Source organism: Tachypleus tridentatus, chromosome 5 (assembly GCF_004210375.1).
Source record: "Tachypleus tridentatus isolate NWPU-2018 chromosome 5, ASM421037v1, whole genome shotgun sequence".
Classification (NCBI taxonomy): Eukaryota; Metazoa; Arthropoda; class Merostomata; order Xiphosura; family Limulidae; genus Tachypleus; species Tachypleus tridentatus.
Window position 1 is genome coordinate 28,880,906 of NC_134829.1, and position 19,784 is coordinate 28,900,689.

Here is a 19,784-nt window from a genome sequence, read left to right on the forward strand (position 1 = left end):
GTTATCTTATTCTGTGCTAAAAATAATCAAACAATAACTGGTATAGACTGCTCTGTTTGGATTGTGCAGAACTTTTGTAAGGAAGCGTAAAGTGGTTGAAGACTGCTGTGTTACATAAAAAAGGGTAAAAGTGTTGTGCGCTAATGCTACAAAATACGGTAAAAGTATTATCTAATGAACTGTGTTCAAACTGTTAAAAATGTTTATACGAAAATGTAAAGCGATTGAAAGTTGTTATACGCTAATGTTACGTAAAGAGGTTGAAGGGTGTTGTGTGCTAATGTTACAGAAGATGGTAAAACTATTCATTAATGTTCTAAATTCATGCCACAAGTCAACTGATGAATGATAGCGAATTGCCAGTTAAGTATTAGTCATGGTTGGTCTCATGATTTGTAATTAGAAGGACATCAAATTCCTTGAAGAGTATTTTTATTCGAGTTTTCAAACCGTCTTGTTGAACGAAATTAGTATAATAAAAGGACTTTTAAGCGACTCGTATTTTGGGAATAGTTTATTAAGCAAGTTTCAAAAAGAGTAAATTTTACAACAACAAAAAAAGGGCTTTAACATTCATAACACTTTATTTATAACTGATGTAACATTCATAACACTTTATTTATAAGTGACGTAACATTCATAACACCTCATTTATAAACGATGTAAACAACATCGTACTAAAAGATATTATTTCTGGTAATCCGCGTATATATCTAATAAAACATGTGTTCTTGGACGAGTAGTGGTCCAGTACTTTAGTAACAACACATAGTCGCCATACATATAACAAACATCGAGTGATAGCAGTTGACGGCCCTAAACGAGGATGACAACTCATTCCAGCGAATTTCAAAAAGTCTTCATTTAAAAGTAAATATTGTGCCGTCACAAGGCTTAACGGTCTCAGTTGGACGATTCAAATAACGTTTCAAAGTGTTGAGAAAAGTTGGCTATTTAATTTAAACACATTCCTTCTGACAGTAAGTATAAAGACAAAGCTGACGTCTTCTTTTAACGCTGGATAGATAATATTACGTGTAAACAAATATATATAACACCTTGTTCGAAAATACAACACACAATCAGCAAAGACGTGACTGTAGCAATTACAAAGAATGCATTCAAGGAATGAGAGCTGTCATGGCGAATTTAACCGAGAAAATTGGCAAAGAAACATACTAGAAATAACATATCTTGTCAACAAAACATCTTTTCACGGTTGTCATAACAACGTCAATACTGAGCTTAAGCAATATTGTAAGGGACCAGTGATTATTTGTAAGATAACTAAAACCGTGATATTTATGTTCTTATCCAAATTCCCATACGGATATTTTACCATTTTGGTTAAGGGAGCTCACTTATTTAAAATAAAACTATTTAATTAATATAATAAATGACAAATCTTAGCGAAATCACAAATGTGACATCGAATGGTTAAAATAAAAAAATATATATTTTTGTTTTGTTCAAGTTTGTGTAATAGTTCAGAACACTAGCAATAGATGGCTTAACAATAGTTATTTTAAACGTTTAACTCAGGTAGGACGGATGTTTGTATGATTAAAGAGAATGTTCGTGTTAAAACCTAAGGAATCAGAACTTAACTAATAAGAATACGGATAAGTATGTTAAGAAACACAGCGTAATAATAGCAACGTCATAATGAAAGTCGTAAAAACACTAACAACAAAACATAAAAGTTCTGCGGTCTATTCACTAAAGCTCTATTGTTTTTGTTTGTAATTAAGCACAAAGCTACTTAATGTGTTATGTATACTCTACCTACCACGTGTATCGAAACGCGGTTTCTAGCGTTCAGAGTTCGTCAACATACCGCTCTGCCACTGGTGGGCAATGGTGGAAATTTTAGTTATTATGCGCAAAACAACAAAATGGGCCACTTGTGCTCTCACCACCAGAAGTATTGAAACTCAAATTTTGGTGTTGTAAGTCTACAGACTCGTTGCTGGGCTACTAGGGGCAAAGGGGAAGGCCATTTTTCTAACTTATTTATATTTTTAAACGTTAGTTTCATTTGTGTTATAGTTGTCGATTTGAAATGCTTAGATATGATATATTTGTTATTTGGCAGGGCGTGGCCTGTAGTGGTTAGCGTGTCGGGATGTGGATCGAGGATACAAGACGGGATATCAGAAAACACATCTTGGACCTTATGTTGTCGGCAAACAACTCCATTATTTGGTTCAAATTACCATATAAAGCACGTGTGGTGGTGGGTGTTGCTGGCTGATTGCTTTCTCCTCCACTCAATAATTCAAAACTAGAAGACTGCTGCACCTAAATTCTAAGAGTATGTGACTGATCTGGTCTTGTAGCATAATATCAGTTCCAATTTATATTTGTTATTTGTAACTACTATACACGATCAAACTAGGGTGAAGAAGAAAAGAAAAATTAAGTTAGAAAAGGATTAAGGTGAATCTAGTTGATTAAAAACTTCTTCCAATTCACCATAACTGTGAGCTATTGTTAGTTTTAAAATAGTTGAAAAGGGGTGGGGAAAAGGTCATTTATTGAACCTATTTTATTTGACCTATGATCAGCCGCTATTGAGAGAAATTAACTTGTATACAACTATGCTTAGAGCATTTTTTGTTTTTGAACATAGCCACATTGGGCTATCTTTTGTGTGCACAGCAGGAACCCGAGCCTCAAATTTTAGCATTGTTAAGTCTGTAAACTTATCGCTGTCTCACCGTAGACCTCATCTAGAGCGATATGTTTGTTTACGTGAATCCGCCTTACCAAATATTGAGCTGTTTACCAGAGGGAAAGTGACCATATGGCAGCACCCACCGTCATTTTTCAGGTTACTATTTATCAGACGAACGGTGGGATCGACCGTACATGATAACGTCCCACTGCTGAAAGGACAAAAAATTCGGAACCAGGTTTCGTTCTCGCGTCCTACATATTGCAGGTCGAACACCCTTACTAAGAGATCATACCGAATCTAAATATCGATAATCCAACTTTGGAATGCTGTCACGCTAATGTTTGCTATTATAATTTCAACGTGTGGTTAACTGGCGAGTCTCTCTCTCTCTCTCTTGATTGCAGTAATTAGATGTTGCAACCAAAATGTCAAACATCCTTCATCGCCCATATATTTTTTTTTAACAGCAAAATGATTTACACCTAACTAACAACGAGGTCATCCATACTGGGCTTCCATCAAAATCAAAAGACTTCAAGACGTGCTACATGAAGTCTAATAAAACTAAAATACTTTGTTCCTATTAACCCCTAAGCAACGAACCATAACATCCGCTTTGATATCATTCTGCAGCCACAAATAAGCTAGTGTCGTTTGTAACTAGGTTCAGTATAAATATATATGTATATATATGTTCGTATACAGATATATATATATATTATAGATATCAATACTTTTACGCAAGCAGCTACAGCAAGGTCACTTCCAGGTCTCATTCAAGATTGGTCCACAAATTTTTGATGGTGCAGTTAACGACATGCAAGAAAACGACAATCAACATTATGGCTAGAGAAAAATACAGCTGAAAAAAAACAAAAAACTTTCACAAATCACTTATGCCTTTTCCACATTTAGACTGGTAATTCCGACTGTTGTCCTTTGACGTCTCTTTTCTCTGCGCGTAGATGTTCAGACCAGGAATGATGTGCACCCGAAGGCCTATACTGTCACCTTTAACACGTCTAGAATCAGGACGCTGTCTTCTAGAAAAACTCACGTGACTCTTGCAACAGCAGTAGTAGAAGAGTTTGTTGAAGGCTTCCCGGAAATCTCGGTTAGTAGCTGCGTAAAAATAACTGTAGATACAAGAATTGCTGAGGGCTGCCCACCAGGAGCTGTCTAACAGATGCTGGGCTACAGGACGAACGGTGCTGATGGTTGCCACTATTACACATGGCATCCACATCACCAGCATCAAGGTAAAAACCACGATGTTGCTTTTCAGCAGGTACTCATCCGTTAGAACATAGGCGGTTGGATCCTCCAGAATTTCTACTTGAAGCTTAAAGTTCTTCAGCTTAAAGATGGATCTCGTAAAATACCAAACAGCTATCAGAACAGGTAAAACAACAAGGAAAGATCCAGTAATAGCATGGTAAGGCATCCAGACTGGTGCAGAGGGGTCACAAAAAGATGGTCCAAACCCTGTGATCTCTTGAGCCACCACGAAACCAATGGATGTCGTCCAAATGAGGGTTAAAACAAAAACAATTCTGTTTTTTGTACAACAGAGCTCGTAGTTGACTGTATTTCCCAGTCCAAGAAAACTCTCCACAGCCATAAACATAAAAGAATTAATTGATACAAGAAAACAGAGGACTGTAGCCTGCCACTGGAAATTACAGATCGCAGGATCATTTGGAATGGACGCTAAGATGGCTACACACGAAGCTGGCATCACAAGGGCGGTAACCAATAAGTTAGCAAGAGCCAAGTTAACCAAGTAAATGTTTCCTCGTACCTGTAATGGTTCTATTACGGTTACTGAGCTGATGACAAAAATACCCCCCATGCTGCCCCCTGTTGCAATAGCCGAAAAAAGGATGAGTCTAGACACTCCATTCCAACTGACTACGTCATCATTGTCCAGACCTGTTTTAACCACTTGAGTGTTGGTTGGTGATCCTGACAAATGAGGATACACTGTCAGATTTACTGCCATTGTCGGATTTCACCTGGAAGGAAAAGAAAACAAATCGTGAATGTCGCATTCCAAATTAAGAGAGTCCAAATCATTGTAAAATATATCATACATACATATACACATACATACGTTATTTTACAACCTTTGTTGTTGTTAAACATGTTATTGTTGATCTAATAGGTATAACAGTGACCTAGTGTAACAGAAAGCAGAGTTAGATTTAAAAAAAAACGAACAACTTGAAATGCGCGTGAAAGTACAGATAAATAAAGTATCATGACAAAGAGTTAGTGGAGGATGAAAGTTTAATAAAAATAATATATTGAAGACATGATCCATCGAAAAACGTCGAGGTTTTTAAGCTTTTATATTTTTCTTTTAACATTGTACAAATAAATTATTGTGTATGACAAAACATTAGTGTCGTTCACTTATTATTTTTATTAAATCTATGCACAAGAACTGTCAGTCTAACATATTGAAAACAGAAGTTTTGTGAAGAATGACCAAAGGAAAATAAACCAAATAAAGTCAGAATAAATAAGTCATGTTGAATGCAGAAGGAACAATAGAAAGGCGAAGATTACAATTTAAAACATTATATTCGTTAAAAACAAAAACAATAATATCAGGTTGAAGCTGGAAATGTTGATATAAGTGACAAGATATGGGGACGAGTTAATGCAGGTGGCCCGTGCCCAAAGTCTCCAGTCAAACAGATAGGCCACCGGTAAAACCCTCTATAAAGTAGAACAAGTGTAAACAACCGTTGGATCAAAATATTAGCCTTTAGAAGTACTATCTAGTGAGTTTCCACGAACCACTAGAATAAGAAGAAATATATCTTTAATGAGGTTTCAATTAATTATTGTTTAAGACGCAGACAATCTCCATCAGACACACATACAAGCAACCTGTGTGTTTGTAATCATTATATTTTTCCGAAATCAAACACTTATTATTATTTTAACACGTGACATAATTAAGCAATTCCACTGAGCCCCAGTATATTGCGGCATTACTTGCTTTATTAATAATACGTCCCACGCTGGTACAGCGGTAAGTCTACGGATTTACAACACTAAAACCAGGGGCTCGATTCCCCTCGGTGGACTCAGCAGAGAGCCCGATGTGGTTTTGCTATAAGAAAACATACATACACATACATTAATGATAAAGTGTGTTAAAATTTTTGGATGAGATTTTTTTTTACAATATTTTTAATGTACGGGGGCGGGGAACATGGGTTGTACAACCTTAGGAGGTGAGGGGATGTGCCCCTCTCAACTTTTTCGGCTGCACTTTATGGTTCCTTAAAATTCAGGCACCCGTTTTAACTTTTCAGCAATATAATTCACCTATCGATCTTAATTTGCATAAAGCGTATACTCGTGCGCGCAACATCTCACAGTGCAATAAGCTCCATGTTCGTGTCACAGAGAGCTGATCATTTGTATGTAGTTCGTGTCACAGAGAGCTGTTCATTTGTATGTAGTTCGTGTCACAGAGAGCTGTTCATTTGTATGTAGTTCGTGTCACAGAGAGCTGTTCATTTGTATGTAGTTCGTGTCACAGAGAGCTGTTCATTTGTATGTAGTTCGTGTCACAGAGAGCTGTTCATTTGTATGTAGTTCGTGTCACAGAGAGCTGTTCATTTGTATGTACTGAGTGTCACAGAGAGCTGTTCATTTGTATGTACTGAGTGTGAGAGATTTTTGTTAATACTTTGTGATTTTTAGAATCTTAAACTATTTATCGATAACTCGCAACTCTAATGAAGCGCCTTCTTTATTATTCAAATAGCAAATGTGTGCATGCTCTAGTTGGAGTTTTTTTCTATTTTGACTTTCATTAAAAATAATCTCAGTGTTATTTAATGACGTGAAACTCACTTAAAACAACACTTCATCAGTATCAACAAATTTCCTCGAAAAACCGTAGAAAAAAAATATACGCACACACTTAGACCAACAACAAACAAACAACAATAAACCCCAAGATACAACAAACTACAAAACCTTATATTGCTGTATACCACATGTTCCAGACATCAGCGAAAAAATAACCAACATGTGAAAAAACTTATAACAAAACACAACATTCCAGTAAACACCTTACAAAACACAACATTCCAGTAAACACCTTTTTTTTTTTTTTTTACAAAACCCACGTACAAAACTAAAGTCCATAATATGTAAAACTACAATGACAAACACTACACTAACATAATCTATATTGGAGAAACATGCAGAGAAATGGAAACTAGATTCAAAAAACACTTTCACACGTTTTTGGACACTGCAAATCAAATAAACATGACATAACCAAAGAAAACACCCAGATATTAAGTAGGGAAACAAATACAAACAAATGCAAAATCAAAGAATCCCTACTTATACAGCAACTAAAACCAAAATTAAAACAATTTAAAGGAACACCTTTATACCTATACTAATTAATAACCTAACATCCACCTTCAACGCCCCTTAAAATCTCGTACCCGTTTATACTCTCGTCCGTAAAACGTGTCCGTCAAAGGTCACATTCAAACTCTCTCTTTCTTAACTTGAAGGTGACCTAGGAAGGTCGAAATGTTGTTCTCTGCTTATCAATAAAAGTGATAATACCCATACCAGCCGTACTGAGATACAATCTCAGTATTACGGTATTGTTGTTCATTTGAGTTTAAGCCTACACTTTATAACCAACAGTCGGATTTTCAAAGCAGTCAAAATGAGAATTAAACCTTCGGCTTAAAAATCTCGTTAATTACTAAGTAGTTTCTGCTTTTGCAACAATGGCCCAACTTGCAAAGGAAAACAACTCGTTTAGTAGCGACCAACTAACGTTTTACTTTGACTTCATGTTGCAATATACGTCTAGTTTTTGTCATGTGGAGCTTAATTAATGAAAAAGAAAATTGTGAGCAAATGTTTTCAACATTATTTTCAACATTTATATTATTACAAATGTTTAATGAAGCTAGCAAGTAACGCTATTATTTTACAAAAATATGTCTGTGTCCACTTTTATTTACATATATATAAATATTGGGAAGACACGTTAATGGCGGGAATTCTGAAGAATACAAACCATGGCGCCTACTGAAACATACAACATTTTTTTTGAAATTTGTAATTAATATATTGGAGCTCTTGTTTCGCAGTTAACGAAGGTCATACGTATTTACCGCACAAAAGACTTTATAAAAGATCAATGTGTCACACCGCAACACTTTAGTTGTGTTTGCACCTACTGGGCGCAAGGGAGGGTTCCTAGGTTCGTTCTTCGTTCCAAGGACTTCAATAGTTTATGTTTGCCTATGAGAGTATAAAGGTCCGGCTTGGCCAGCTGGTTAGGGCGTTCGACTGGCAATCCTAGAGTCGCAAGTTCGAATTTCCCTCACACCAAACATGTTCGCCCTTTCAGCTGTGGAGACGTTATTATGTGACGTTCAATCCCACTATTTGTTGGAAAAAGAGTAGTCCAAGAGTTGGAGACTGGCGGCGATAACTAGCTGCCTTCCCTCTAGTCTTACACTGCTAAATTAGGTACAATTAGCGCAGATAGCCCACGTGTAGCTTTGTACGAAATTCAAAAACAAACAAACAAACAACAAAAAAGAATAAAGAGAAAGAAGTAGAAGGTTTTTTGAAAGTATTGGTTTAATGAAGTGGACGAAAACGAAAGCCACTCTGAACGCGAAGTTTAATGCGCAGGATTTGAAAAAATTAAAAATTAAAATATGTGACAAAATACCACTTCCTAGCAACATATTTAATATTTATAAGTTGAGAAATGGACAGTGTACGTAAGCTGTACGTGTAGTATTTCATTATGTAATCACGTTACAACGTACCTTATCGATCAATCTTTGTGTAGCAGTTGCTAACGTATACTCGTAGAACGGAATGGTTCTATGGAGAATAGAAACACCGAAGGGCCATGGTCGCTGCTTGTTTGACTTACTGAAATAATATATATATTCTTGAGTAAAACAAAGCTGTTACAGCTATCTGCCGCTGTCAGTAATTTTGAACTCAAGAGAAAGAAGGCAGCACCCGAACACACTGGTAAAGGGATTCACTGTCACTCTAATAACACACCCTCAGCTTACACTATGGGAATTAATTTATGGTATCATAACGTTTTGAACTCAGCTTGTTAGATTTGAAATCTACCACAGATCCAACCCCAGAAACGGATTAAGAGTCAGACGGCTCAATAGTCCGCGCCTTAATCCAGCTCTGACCAGCCCTCAGCACTACCATTTGATTTGTACTTTAATAAAAACAGAAATAAACAATAAACAATGCTGTGCTTACCATAAATATCGAAACCTGAGTTTTACTGCCAGAGCCACTTGTATTATAAAAACGTTTTGATTATCGCGTGAGCGACACCGCTCTCGAGAATATTAGAAATACTATAAAATCAAAGTGAAAAGTACTGATATGTTGGATGTGATTTTAAATAGGCTTCTTGAGAATCAGATTTATTTATATTATGACATCAGAAGTTTCTTGCGCTAGAGTTTTGAAATATCAACATCTTGTATTATTACCACACCATTCTGAATTAACGCTTGTGGTAGGGAGAAAACACACCAACAACTTTGCTTACTAAAAAAGTAAATTCGGGCCTGGCATGGTCTGATGGTTGAGGCGATCGTCTCACAATTTGATTGTGGTGGGTTCGAATTTCTATCTCAAAACACGCTCGCCCTTTCACCCATGGAATGTTATAAGTGACGGTCATTCCTATTATTCGTTGCTAAAATAGTAGGCCAAAAGTTGGCGGTGAATAGTGTTGACTAGCTGTCTTTCCTCTAATCTATCACTTTTACATTAGGGACGTCTAGCGAAAATAGCCCTCGTGTAGCTTTGCTTGAAATTCCAAACAAACCAAATTAAACAAACTTCGTACAAGTTCATATGTGTCATGTGTTTGTTGCTACATCTACACGTCCCTAATTTTGCAATTATACTCTAGAAATGAAGTTCCTACACTTCTTCAGTACAAAATCTGTTTTAATGAGGGTCTTTGATCAGCAACCCCCAATTACGTCATCTGCCTAAAAAGCAACACTAAAGAACGCTAATATAATAATACATTTCTTTCCATACGATTTATCTTTGAATTATTGAATAGCTTTAAAACATTCAGCCACAAGAAATGTAGAATAATAATTGTAATAATAAGAGTTAGGCGTGGTCTAATAGTTTGCGTACCAAGACTGAAACACAGGAATCACGGCTTACGTCTCTTTGTTGCGAAAAACGTTCACACATCCCCTCTTAAGTCGAAGTTTGGGCTATAAGAGTGATGGTTAACTATTCTGTTCAACACAAGTAGACCAAAAGTTGACGGTGGATGCTGATGACTAGTTGCTTCCCCTCTAACTAGGTATTCCAAAAATGTGGGTTGCGACTCTACGCGTGGGATCGTAGAAGGCCTCTAATGGGATCTCGAAAGAATGAAAAATATGCAATAAACATCTTTGTTTTTATTTTGTAATTATTAATATATTAGGAGTAAGTTACTTTATCTAATGGTTATGCTACAATGCTAAGAGTAAGTTGCTTTGTCTACTGGTTATGCTACAATGTTAAGAGTAAGTTGCTTTGTCTAATGGTTACGCTACAATGCTAAGAGTAAGTTGCTTTGTCTAATGGTTATGCTACAGTGTTAAGAGTAAGTTGCTTTGTCTAATGGTTATGCTACAGTGTTAAGAGTAAGTTGCTTTGTTTAATGGTTATGCTACAGTGTTAAGAGTAAGTTGCTTTCTTTAATGGTTATGCTATAATGTTAAGAGTAAGTTGCTTTCTTTAATGGTTACGCTATAATGTTAAGAGTAAGTTGCTTTGTCTAATGGTTATGCTTCAATGTTAAAAGTAAGTTGCTTTCTTTAATGGTTATGCTATAATGTTAAGAGTAAGTTGCTTTCTTTAATGGTTATGCTATAATGTTAAGAGTAAGTTGCTTTGTTTAATGGTTATGCTACAATGTTAAGAGTAAGTTGCTTTGTCTAATGGTTATGATACAATGTTAAGAGTAAGATGCTTTGTCTACTGGTTATGCTACAATGCTAAGAGTAAGTTGCTTTGTTTAATGATTATGCTACAATGTTAAGAGTAAGTTGTTTTATCTAATGGTTACGCTACAATGCTAAGAGTAAGATGCTTTGTCTACTGGTTATGCTACAATGCTAAGAGTACGTTGCTTTATCTAATGGTTATGCCACAATATTAAGAGTAAGATGCTTTGTCTACTGGTTATGCTACAATGCTAAGAGTAAGTTGCTTTGTTTAATGATTATGCTACAATGTTAAGAGTAAGTTGTTTTATCTAATGGTTACGCTACAATGCTAAGAGTAAGTTGCTTTGTTTAATGGTTATGCTACAATGTTAAGAGTAAGTTGCTTTGTCTAATGGTTATGCTACAGTGTTAAGAGTAAGTTGCTTTGTCTAATGGTTATGCTACAGTGTTAAGAGTAAGTTGCTTTCTTTAATGGTTATGCTATAATGTTAAGAGTAAGTTGCTTTCTTTAATGGTTAGGCTATAATGTTAAGAGTAAGTTGCTTTGTCTAATGGTTATGCTACAGTGTTAAGAGTAAGTTGCTTTCTTTAATGGTTACGCTATAATGTTAAGAATAAGTTGCTTTGTCTAATGGTTATGCTACAGTGTTAAGAGTAAGTTGCGTTCTTTAATGGTTATGCTACAATGTTAAGAGTAAGATGCTTTGTCTAATGGTTATGATACAATGTTAAGAGTAAGTTGCTTTGTCTAATGGTTATGCTATAATGTTAAGAGTAAGTTGCTTTGTTTAATGGTTATGCTACAATGTTAAGAGTAAGATGCTTTGTATAATGGTTATGATACAATGTTAAGAGTATGTTTTTTTATCTAATGGTTATGCTACAATGTTAAGATTAAATTGCTTTGTCTAATTGTTGTACTACAATTTAAGAGTAAGTTGTTTTATCTAATGATTATGTCACAATGTTAACAGTAAGTTGTTTTATCTAATGGTTGTGCTACAATGTTAACAGTAAGTTGTTTTATCTAATGGTTGTGCTACAATGTTAACAGTAAGTTGCTTTTATAATGGTTATGCTACAACAAAAACATTTATTTACCTTCTTTTCACTCAAAGCTATAGAAAAACCATCTACAAGATAGCTTAAAAAATTTTAAGGTGATGGACAATAAGAAGGACAGTCAGTCAGTAACATTCAACAGCTTTTGGGCAAACCTTGTTTGACTGTCATCATTATAACGCACCCACAGCCATAAGACGAGGAATGCGTTTTTGAGGAAATGGGATGATAAATTTGAATTCTTGGATTCATGATTCTGATACGCTAGCTACCAGGTTACGCTCAGTCCAAAGTACTAGTCAGTTACCAAGAAACATCGCAAGTACAAGTTATTATATGACGCGCCACAGTGACACAGCGGATTTATAATGATAATAACTGAGTTCGATAATCTATTTTTGATAGACCACAAAAATCCGATTGTCCTGCTTTATGCTTAATTAGAAAATAAATTATTTGATTATATTGCTGGTCGTTTAAGGGTTGACATTACGCTTCCAATGATATATTTTAGCACACAGAAATGGCAACAAGACTAGTTCTGAAAAACAACATTCTGCTGAGAATATAAATGTCGAAACTTCTGAAACAAGAGTCGAGGAGTGATCAAATTGATAGGTACAAAAAAAAAAGATACGAAATTCCTTTACCGATGCTCAAGAATAAACATTTAATGATGATCGATGCTTTTTGAAAAGAAGAGTCAACATTAACCACTTTGACATAATATGTTTTCATAAGTAATTTTTGAATGTGACGTCTAACGTTTTACAAAGCACGTCACTGGTGTGGTCAATCGCCAAATTTAATGATCCGTGAAGAAAGTTGAAAATAGTCGCGTGCACGTGCGTATTTTCTGCTCTTTGGCTAAAAGCCAATTAAAACTTTATAAAATTATATATATATATATATTTACTGTTAGCTATAGTACAACTAATTTCTTTTAATTTGAATGATATATTTGGTAAACAGTGGACAGTATGAATGTATTTATTTTACGATACAATAAGGTTCAGATATAGTTATTATTCATTTTGATGTACTGACCAGATAAAAGGAATAAACCAGCAGCATCCGCTGCCAAAAGAGTTTGTGAATCTATTAATGTGATTCACTGTCACTTTTATGACGAATTCACAACTGAAAGTGCGGAACATGTCTCAGACTTTGAACTTTTCGTTTCGCAACTCGACAGTTCTTCCTCTGAGACCACGCCTGGATTGTATAGAATCGAATTAGTACTGAGGAAGAATCAATAGCGTTTAAAGCACTATCAGCTACCAAAATTAGAGACGAATAAAAAGATACTTTTTACCTGTGTTCTGTACGCACTTTTCGAAACCAGTAACCAATCAGGTCTGAGTTTTACTTTTAAGTTTCCAAATATGGATGAAGAAGAAGTTGACGAACTCAGTGAAACGTGATGTGAAACATTCAGAAATATACTTTATCAGCTTTCGCTAGAGTCTAGTGGTTATGTTATGACGAAGAAAATGGATACAAGTAATTTAAAAAAAATTAAAACCAGGTAAACTTGACAATCAAAAAACTTAATTTGTGTTAAAATCATAGAAACCATTACTAAAATATGTGAATATATTCAGGTATGCTGGTATTCAATCCTATTATGTGTTGATATACAAAATAATTGGCAGTGGGCAGTATTGACTACCTTTTATATGTAAAAACGGCTCGTTTTGGGTTGAGAAAATATTTTACATGGAAGAGCGAACAACGTTTCGCTCTTCTATGTAAAATATTTTCTCAACCCAAAACGAGCCGTTTTTGCATATAAATTTCTCAACAAGTGGGTTTCTCGACATCACTGATTAGTATTGACTACCTGCCTTCCCTATCGTATATTACTGGTATATTAAGGACGAGTAACGCATATCAGCCGTCGTGTTGCTTCCCGCGAAATTCAAAACCACCCAAATACAAATTTCGTAGCGCCCCCACGGCACCAAAGTATGGAGTGCAGTTTTAAGGACACAGTGGCGAACCGTGAACTTGTCAATTAATAGTAAGAGCACGATAACCACTATGCTACTCACAGTTTCAATATTGGTTATCTGTATCTGGTTCAGTTCTTTATTTTATTTGTACCAGCATTATATCGTATCATGTCTAATCTTTCGTTTTATCTTTATTAGTATCACATCGTATCATGTCTAGTACTCCGTTTTATCTTCACTACTATAACATCATTTCTGGTCTTTCATTTTGTCTTAACTAGAATTGAATCGTATAACTTCTAGTCCTTTGTTTCATTTTCACAAGTATAACATGATATATTCACATATCATGCCTAGCTCTTTATGTTATCTTTAATAGTGTAACATTGTTTCATATCCTAACGTACATGTTATTTTAACCAGCATAGCATCGTCTCATGTCTTAGTCTTTCGTGGTGTCATTACTAGCATGTCTTTTGAAGTACATATAAGGATGAGTGACTAACTGTATAAATTATCATCTGTTGTTGGTTTTCACTGATGGAAATATTTGTGTACTCTCGTCATGTTCAACGCTTGGTCTGAAGTCTTTTAATTGTATGTACACGCAATCTGCAATATGTAAAACGTAATACGAATAAAAAATATATAATTATAAAAACATATAGAAAAACAGATGGAATAAACAAGGTTATTTCATTTCAACCTTTCAAAGGTTCTCACCAATATTATTAAAATGTTAATTTATCATCCTGTTTCGGACTTCTCTTATACTCACAGTATGAATCGCCAATGATAGAAACTTCAACAAATATTCTAATGGCTTGAAGTAGCAAAGGATTCTTAGAATTCCGAAAACATAAACTCAGATTCCTAGAAAGCTATTAAACAGTTTAATAATTGTTAGGCCACTTTGAAGATTTTCTACACTTGAAACGGGGGTAGTTCTGTTATTGGGTGATTATCTTCGTTTGATTTGGTAATCGACTGCTTTTCATCCTATACGGAATGTGGCTTGAGAACAGTTTCGTTAGTTGTGCCCAATCAGATCACTCGCTTTAGTGAAACAGCTTGGTAATAAAAAAAAAAAAATCACAACTAGAGAAAATATCTCCCTACGAAATTCAATACAAACGAGAAACGAAATCAAGGACATCAAGTGCATCTGAATTTGTTTTCACGGTATTGGACCAACGTAAAACCCGAGTATATAGATGGTGTCAATTCAGTCTAAAACCTGAGTAATGTAGATGGTATTGGGCGAATGTAAAACTCGAGTACCTATATTGTGTTGTACTGATGTGAAACCCGAATATATAGACGGTTTTAAACTAACGTAAAACCTGAGTATGCAGATGGTATTGTATCAATGTAAAAATCCGAGTATACAGCTGGTATTAAGTCAATGTAAAACCCGAATATACAGATGGTATTGTAGCAATGTAAAACTCGAGTATACAGATGGTGTTGGATCAATGTAAAACTCAAGTACGTATAATGATTGTGCTGGACCAATGTAAAACCTGAGTATATTGATTCTGTTGCCCCAATGTAAAACTCGAGTGCGTATACTGATTATGTTCGACCAATGTAAAACCTGAGTATGCAGATGGTGTTGGACCAATGTAAAACTCGAGTATGTATATTGATTGTGTTGGATCGATGTAAAACACGAACATATATATGTGTATGGTGACGTTCGATCATTCGAAGACTCAAGTATATGATGCGCACATGAGTAATATGACAGCATTAAAATTCTTACATTTCCATACCATTAACAAATGGTGACGCTTTGTTCTTTTGTTGTTAAGTGTAAATACTAAACAACGGGTACAGAAACTCGCTTTTTAGCTTCATAAATCCAGAGACTGAGATAGTTGGGAGGAAGGTGACGGTTTATTTTGCAAATTTAAATAAAATATAGAAAATATATCTATATATGTTATTGACCACTAGATGGCACTGTAAGGATATTATGAATAGATCATCCAAATGTAGTAAAGGTAAATCGGTTAAATCTTTTATCTTTATCGTTTACATTACTCATGAGATTTATAGTCCTTGAGGTTGAATATCAGTACCATCTCGGAAACTAGTAAGATCTTATCATTTCTATTTTATTTTGTACATCAATTGAAAGTTATCCCAGTAGAGAAGAATTACACGATTAAGAGATTTTATGTTGAAAATTAGATGTGAAGTACTGTGAAAGACAAGAACAGATTGTGGACATTTTTTTTAAGTTCTTTATTTTGAATTTTCATGCTAAGCTACACGAGAACTATCTGCGCTAGTTGTCCCTAATTTAGTAGTGAAAGACTTGAGAAAAGGTATCTAGTCATCACCATCAACCGTCAACTCTTGTGCTAATCTTTTATCAACGAACAGTGGGATTAACTGTCGATTTATAAATTCCTCACAGATGGAAGGGCAATCATGTTTAACGTGACGGGAATTCAAATCCGCGACCTTCAGATTATGAGTCGAGCGCCCTGATAGTAGGAAAATTAGAAAGTGATGAAATAACCGACTGAACTACATGAACAACGGAAAACCATTACATGTTGTTGTTTTAAAAGAAATTTAAGTCGATAGGGATTATCGAGAAAAGACCTGGTGTTAAGAGTAAAACAAATATCAGCTTCCGAAGCTACACAAAGAACAAGTTGAGACTGACAGACGATGTCAGTTCCAATGACGCAATCTTTGACAGAATTGAGTCTGAAGAATACCACACACTTGAGAAAATAATCAAGTGTTTTATATTTGTCTGTTTTTATGAAAATATTGCTTTTTAATAAAATTACAGTGAGATTAAAATCCGTATATCCGGTATGAAGTTGAAGATTTCAACAATAAACGATTAGTATTGTGTTTATGTTGGGGACAAACGTGTCAGGGTCTTTTTCATATATTTCTTGTTTATGAATATCCTCTCGAACAAAAAAAAATTTGAGTTTGTATTGTTTTAGTTTCGAAAATACCAAAGATACGCTATTAGATTTCAATCGTATTGGGATTAAAACGTTTCCTGGCCTTAAGTTGCTACTAACACATGTCTACCTGATGAAACCTGATTCACTGTTCAGGTGTGGATAGTTGAAGATGAGCATGCCCAAAGCGTTGTATTGACAGTAGTAAATAGATGTGTATATATATATATATGTAGCTACCTGTTTGCTGTTTTTACCTTCAACATTTTTGTTTTATGTCTTTTAACAAGCACTACGCAAAATTTCACAGTTTTACACCTGGTGGAAACGTTCACTGGAGATATAGAAAATTGAAAAGAATAAAGTGGAATATTTCTTCCCCAACCCCCATGCATGCTCATGAAGTTTACTATTTTAAGTTCCGTGTATTTCTAAAGCCATTTCCAATCTGGAAACTAATCCATTACATTCGGTAAATGTCCAAGAAAGTATATATAGCAGAAAAATTAAACTATAATATATTCCACATTTTCCAGTTCAATTACAAAAGAAGGCCCAGCATGGCCAGGTGGTTAAGGCACTCGACTTGTAATCCGAGGGTCGTGTGTTCGAATCCCTGTCACACCAAACATGTTCGTCCTTTCAGCCGTGGGGGCGTTATAATGTTACGGTCAATCCCACTATTTGTGGTAAAGAAATAGCCCAAGAGTTGGCGGTGGATGGTAATGACTAGCTGCTTTCCCTCTAGTCTTACACTACTAAATTAAGGACAGCTAGCACAGATAGCTTTCGTGTAGCTTTGGGCGAAATTCAAAAACAAACCAGTTACACAAGCAAGACTATGTACAAGTAATCAATGAATGTTGTTAACCATTGAGACATTTTAGAAAACACAAGATGGTTTTCATGTTAACCGTTTCATTCAACATTTCGTTCGATAAAATAAATTTATGCATTGATTATCACCATGTGCCAATCAGGCTGCTCAAAATTTATTGTTGCACAGTAACACCGTTAAAATCTGACTAACCTGCACTCTTACTTACTATCTTTATTATTTCAGTCTAGTTCACAAAATCGTTTATTACAGTGTAAAATGTGGCCTGATGTGTTACTGGATGCTGTAAATAATTTTCTAGGCTTAACAAAAAATAATAATATTTGTCATCTTTGTTAGTCGTCTAAGCGATGAAGAAAGTGTAATTATAAATTATATTCACTATAAATGAGTACATCCCACGTTTCGGGATTAGTGAGAACAGCATGAGAAACACATTTAATTTAAAATTACACGCCAATGTAGTGGTGGTTAACGGACTTAATCATCTTATTACTGTAAAATGATCTTTTTTTTTTTTCAACAACATTATACCATCAAATCATCTAAGTTAATTTATAACATCTTGTACTCATTAACAATTCATACAACTGTCAGACTCTGTACAACACTTGCATTCATAGATACATTATAACAGATATAAGTGTCAGACTCTGTACAACACTTGCATTCATAGATACATTACAACAGATATAATTGTCAGACTCTGTACAACACTTGCATTCATAGATACATTATAACAGATATAAGTGTCAGACTCTGTAAACACTTGCATTCATAAATACATTATAACAGATATAATTGTCAGACTCTGTACAACACTTGCATTCATAGATACATTATAACAGATACAACTGTCAGACTCTGTACAACACTTGCATTCATAGATACATTATAACAGATATAAGTGTCAGACTCTGTACAACACTTGCATTCATAGATACATTACAACAGATATAATTGTCAGACTCTGTACAACACTTGCATTCATAGATACATTATAACAGATATAAGTGTCAGACTCTGTAAACACTTGCATTCATAAATACATTATAACAGATATAATTGTCAGACTCTGTACAACACTTGCATTCATAGATACATTATAACAGATATAAGTGTCAGTCTCTGTACAACACTTGCATTCATAGATACATTATAACAGATATAAGTGTCAGACTCTGTACAACACTTGCATTCATAGATACATTATAACAGATATAAGTGTCAGACTCTGTACAACACTTGCATTCATAGATACATTATAATAGATATAATTGTCAGACTCTGTGCAACACTTGCATTCATAGATACATTATAACAGATATAAGTGTCAGACTCTGTACAACACTTGCATTCATAGATACATTATAACAGATATAAGTGTCAGACTCTGTACAACACTTGCATTCATAGATACATTATAATAGATATAATTGTCAGACTCTGTGCAACACTTGCATTCATAGATACATTATAATAGATATAAGTGCCAGGTTCTGTGCAACACTTGCATTCATTGATACATTACAAGAGATATGCGTCAGACTCTGTATAATACTTACATTCATAGATACATTACAACAGATATAAGTGCCAGGTTCTGTACAATACTTACATTCATAGATACATTACAACAGATATAAGTGCCAGGTTCTGTACAATACTTACATTCATAGATACATTACAACAGATATAAGTGCCAGGTTCTGTACAATACTTACATTCATAGATACATTACAACAGATATAAGTGTCAGACTCTGTACAACACTTACATTCATAGATACATTATAACAGATATAAGTGTCAGACTCTGTACAACACTTACAACCCGAGTTAAAAAAAAAAAGTTTAAATTGATAAATTAGCAAGAAGAGATAAAACATATGAATGATAGAATTCGCTACATGTTTCAACATAACTTGTATATTTGAATAACCTTTTCCTTTGACTGGGCACTTCAGTTTTATTGTTTTCTTTTCATAATACCTTTTATCTTAAATAATGGACATGGAAAATGTAAAATATATAGTTATTTTCACTAACGGGTAGAGCTAAGTCTTGCTATCAAAATGTTTACACACATTCATTACAGATAAATATACCCGTATTTGCAATCAGTTCCTCTCTTTCTTACTAACGGGTAGAGCTAAGTCTTGCTATCAAAATGTTTACACATTCATTACAGATAAATATACCCGTATTTGCAATCAGTTCCTCTCTTTCTTACTAACGGGTAGAGCTAAGTCTTGCTATCAAAATGTTTACACACATTCATTACAGATAA

General features: G+C 34.7%; 1 protein-coding gene across 2 annotated transcripts in view; it reads right to left on the reverse strand.

The window, feature by feature from the left end:
• Positions 1 to 499: 499 nt before the first annotated feature.
• LOC143250816 (alpha-1A adrenergic receptor-like) overlaps positions 500 to 19,784 on the reverse strand; it is an 83,776-nt gene continuing 64,491 nt past the window's right edge. Inside the window, exons 1-2 of one of the 2 annotated variants that reach the window (XM_076501864.1) lie at positions 8,990 to 9,085; positions 500 to 4,695 (exon numbers count right to left, since the gene is read on the reverse strand). In XM_076501864.1, the coding sequence (XP_076357979.1) occupies positions 3,564 to 4,682 (1,119 nt within the window). In that variant the 5' untranslated portion in view covers positions 4,683 to 4,695; positions 8,990 to 9,085 and the 3' untranslated portion in view covers positions 500 to 3,563. Of the gene's footprint in view, positions 4,696 to 8,989; positions 9,086 to 19,784 lie in introns of those variants that run through there. The other variant, XM_076501863.1, reaches the window with a different exon arrangement.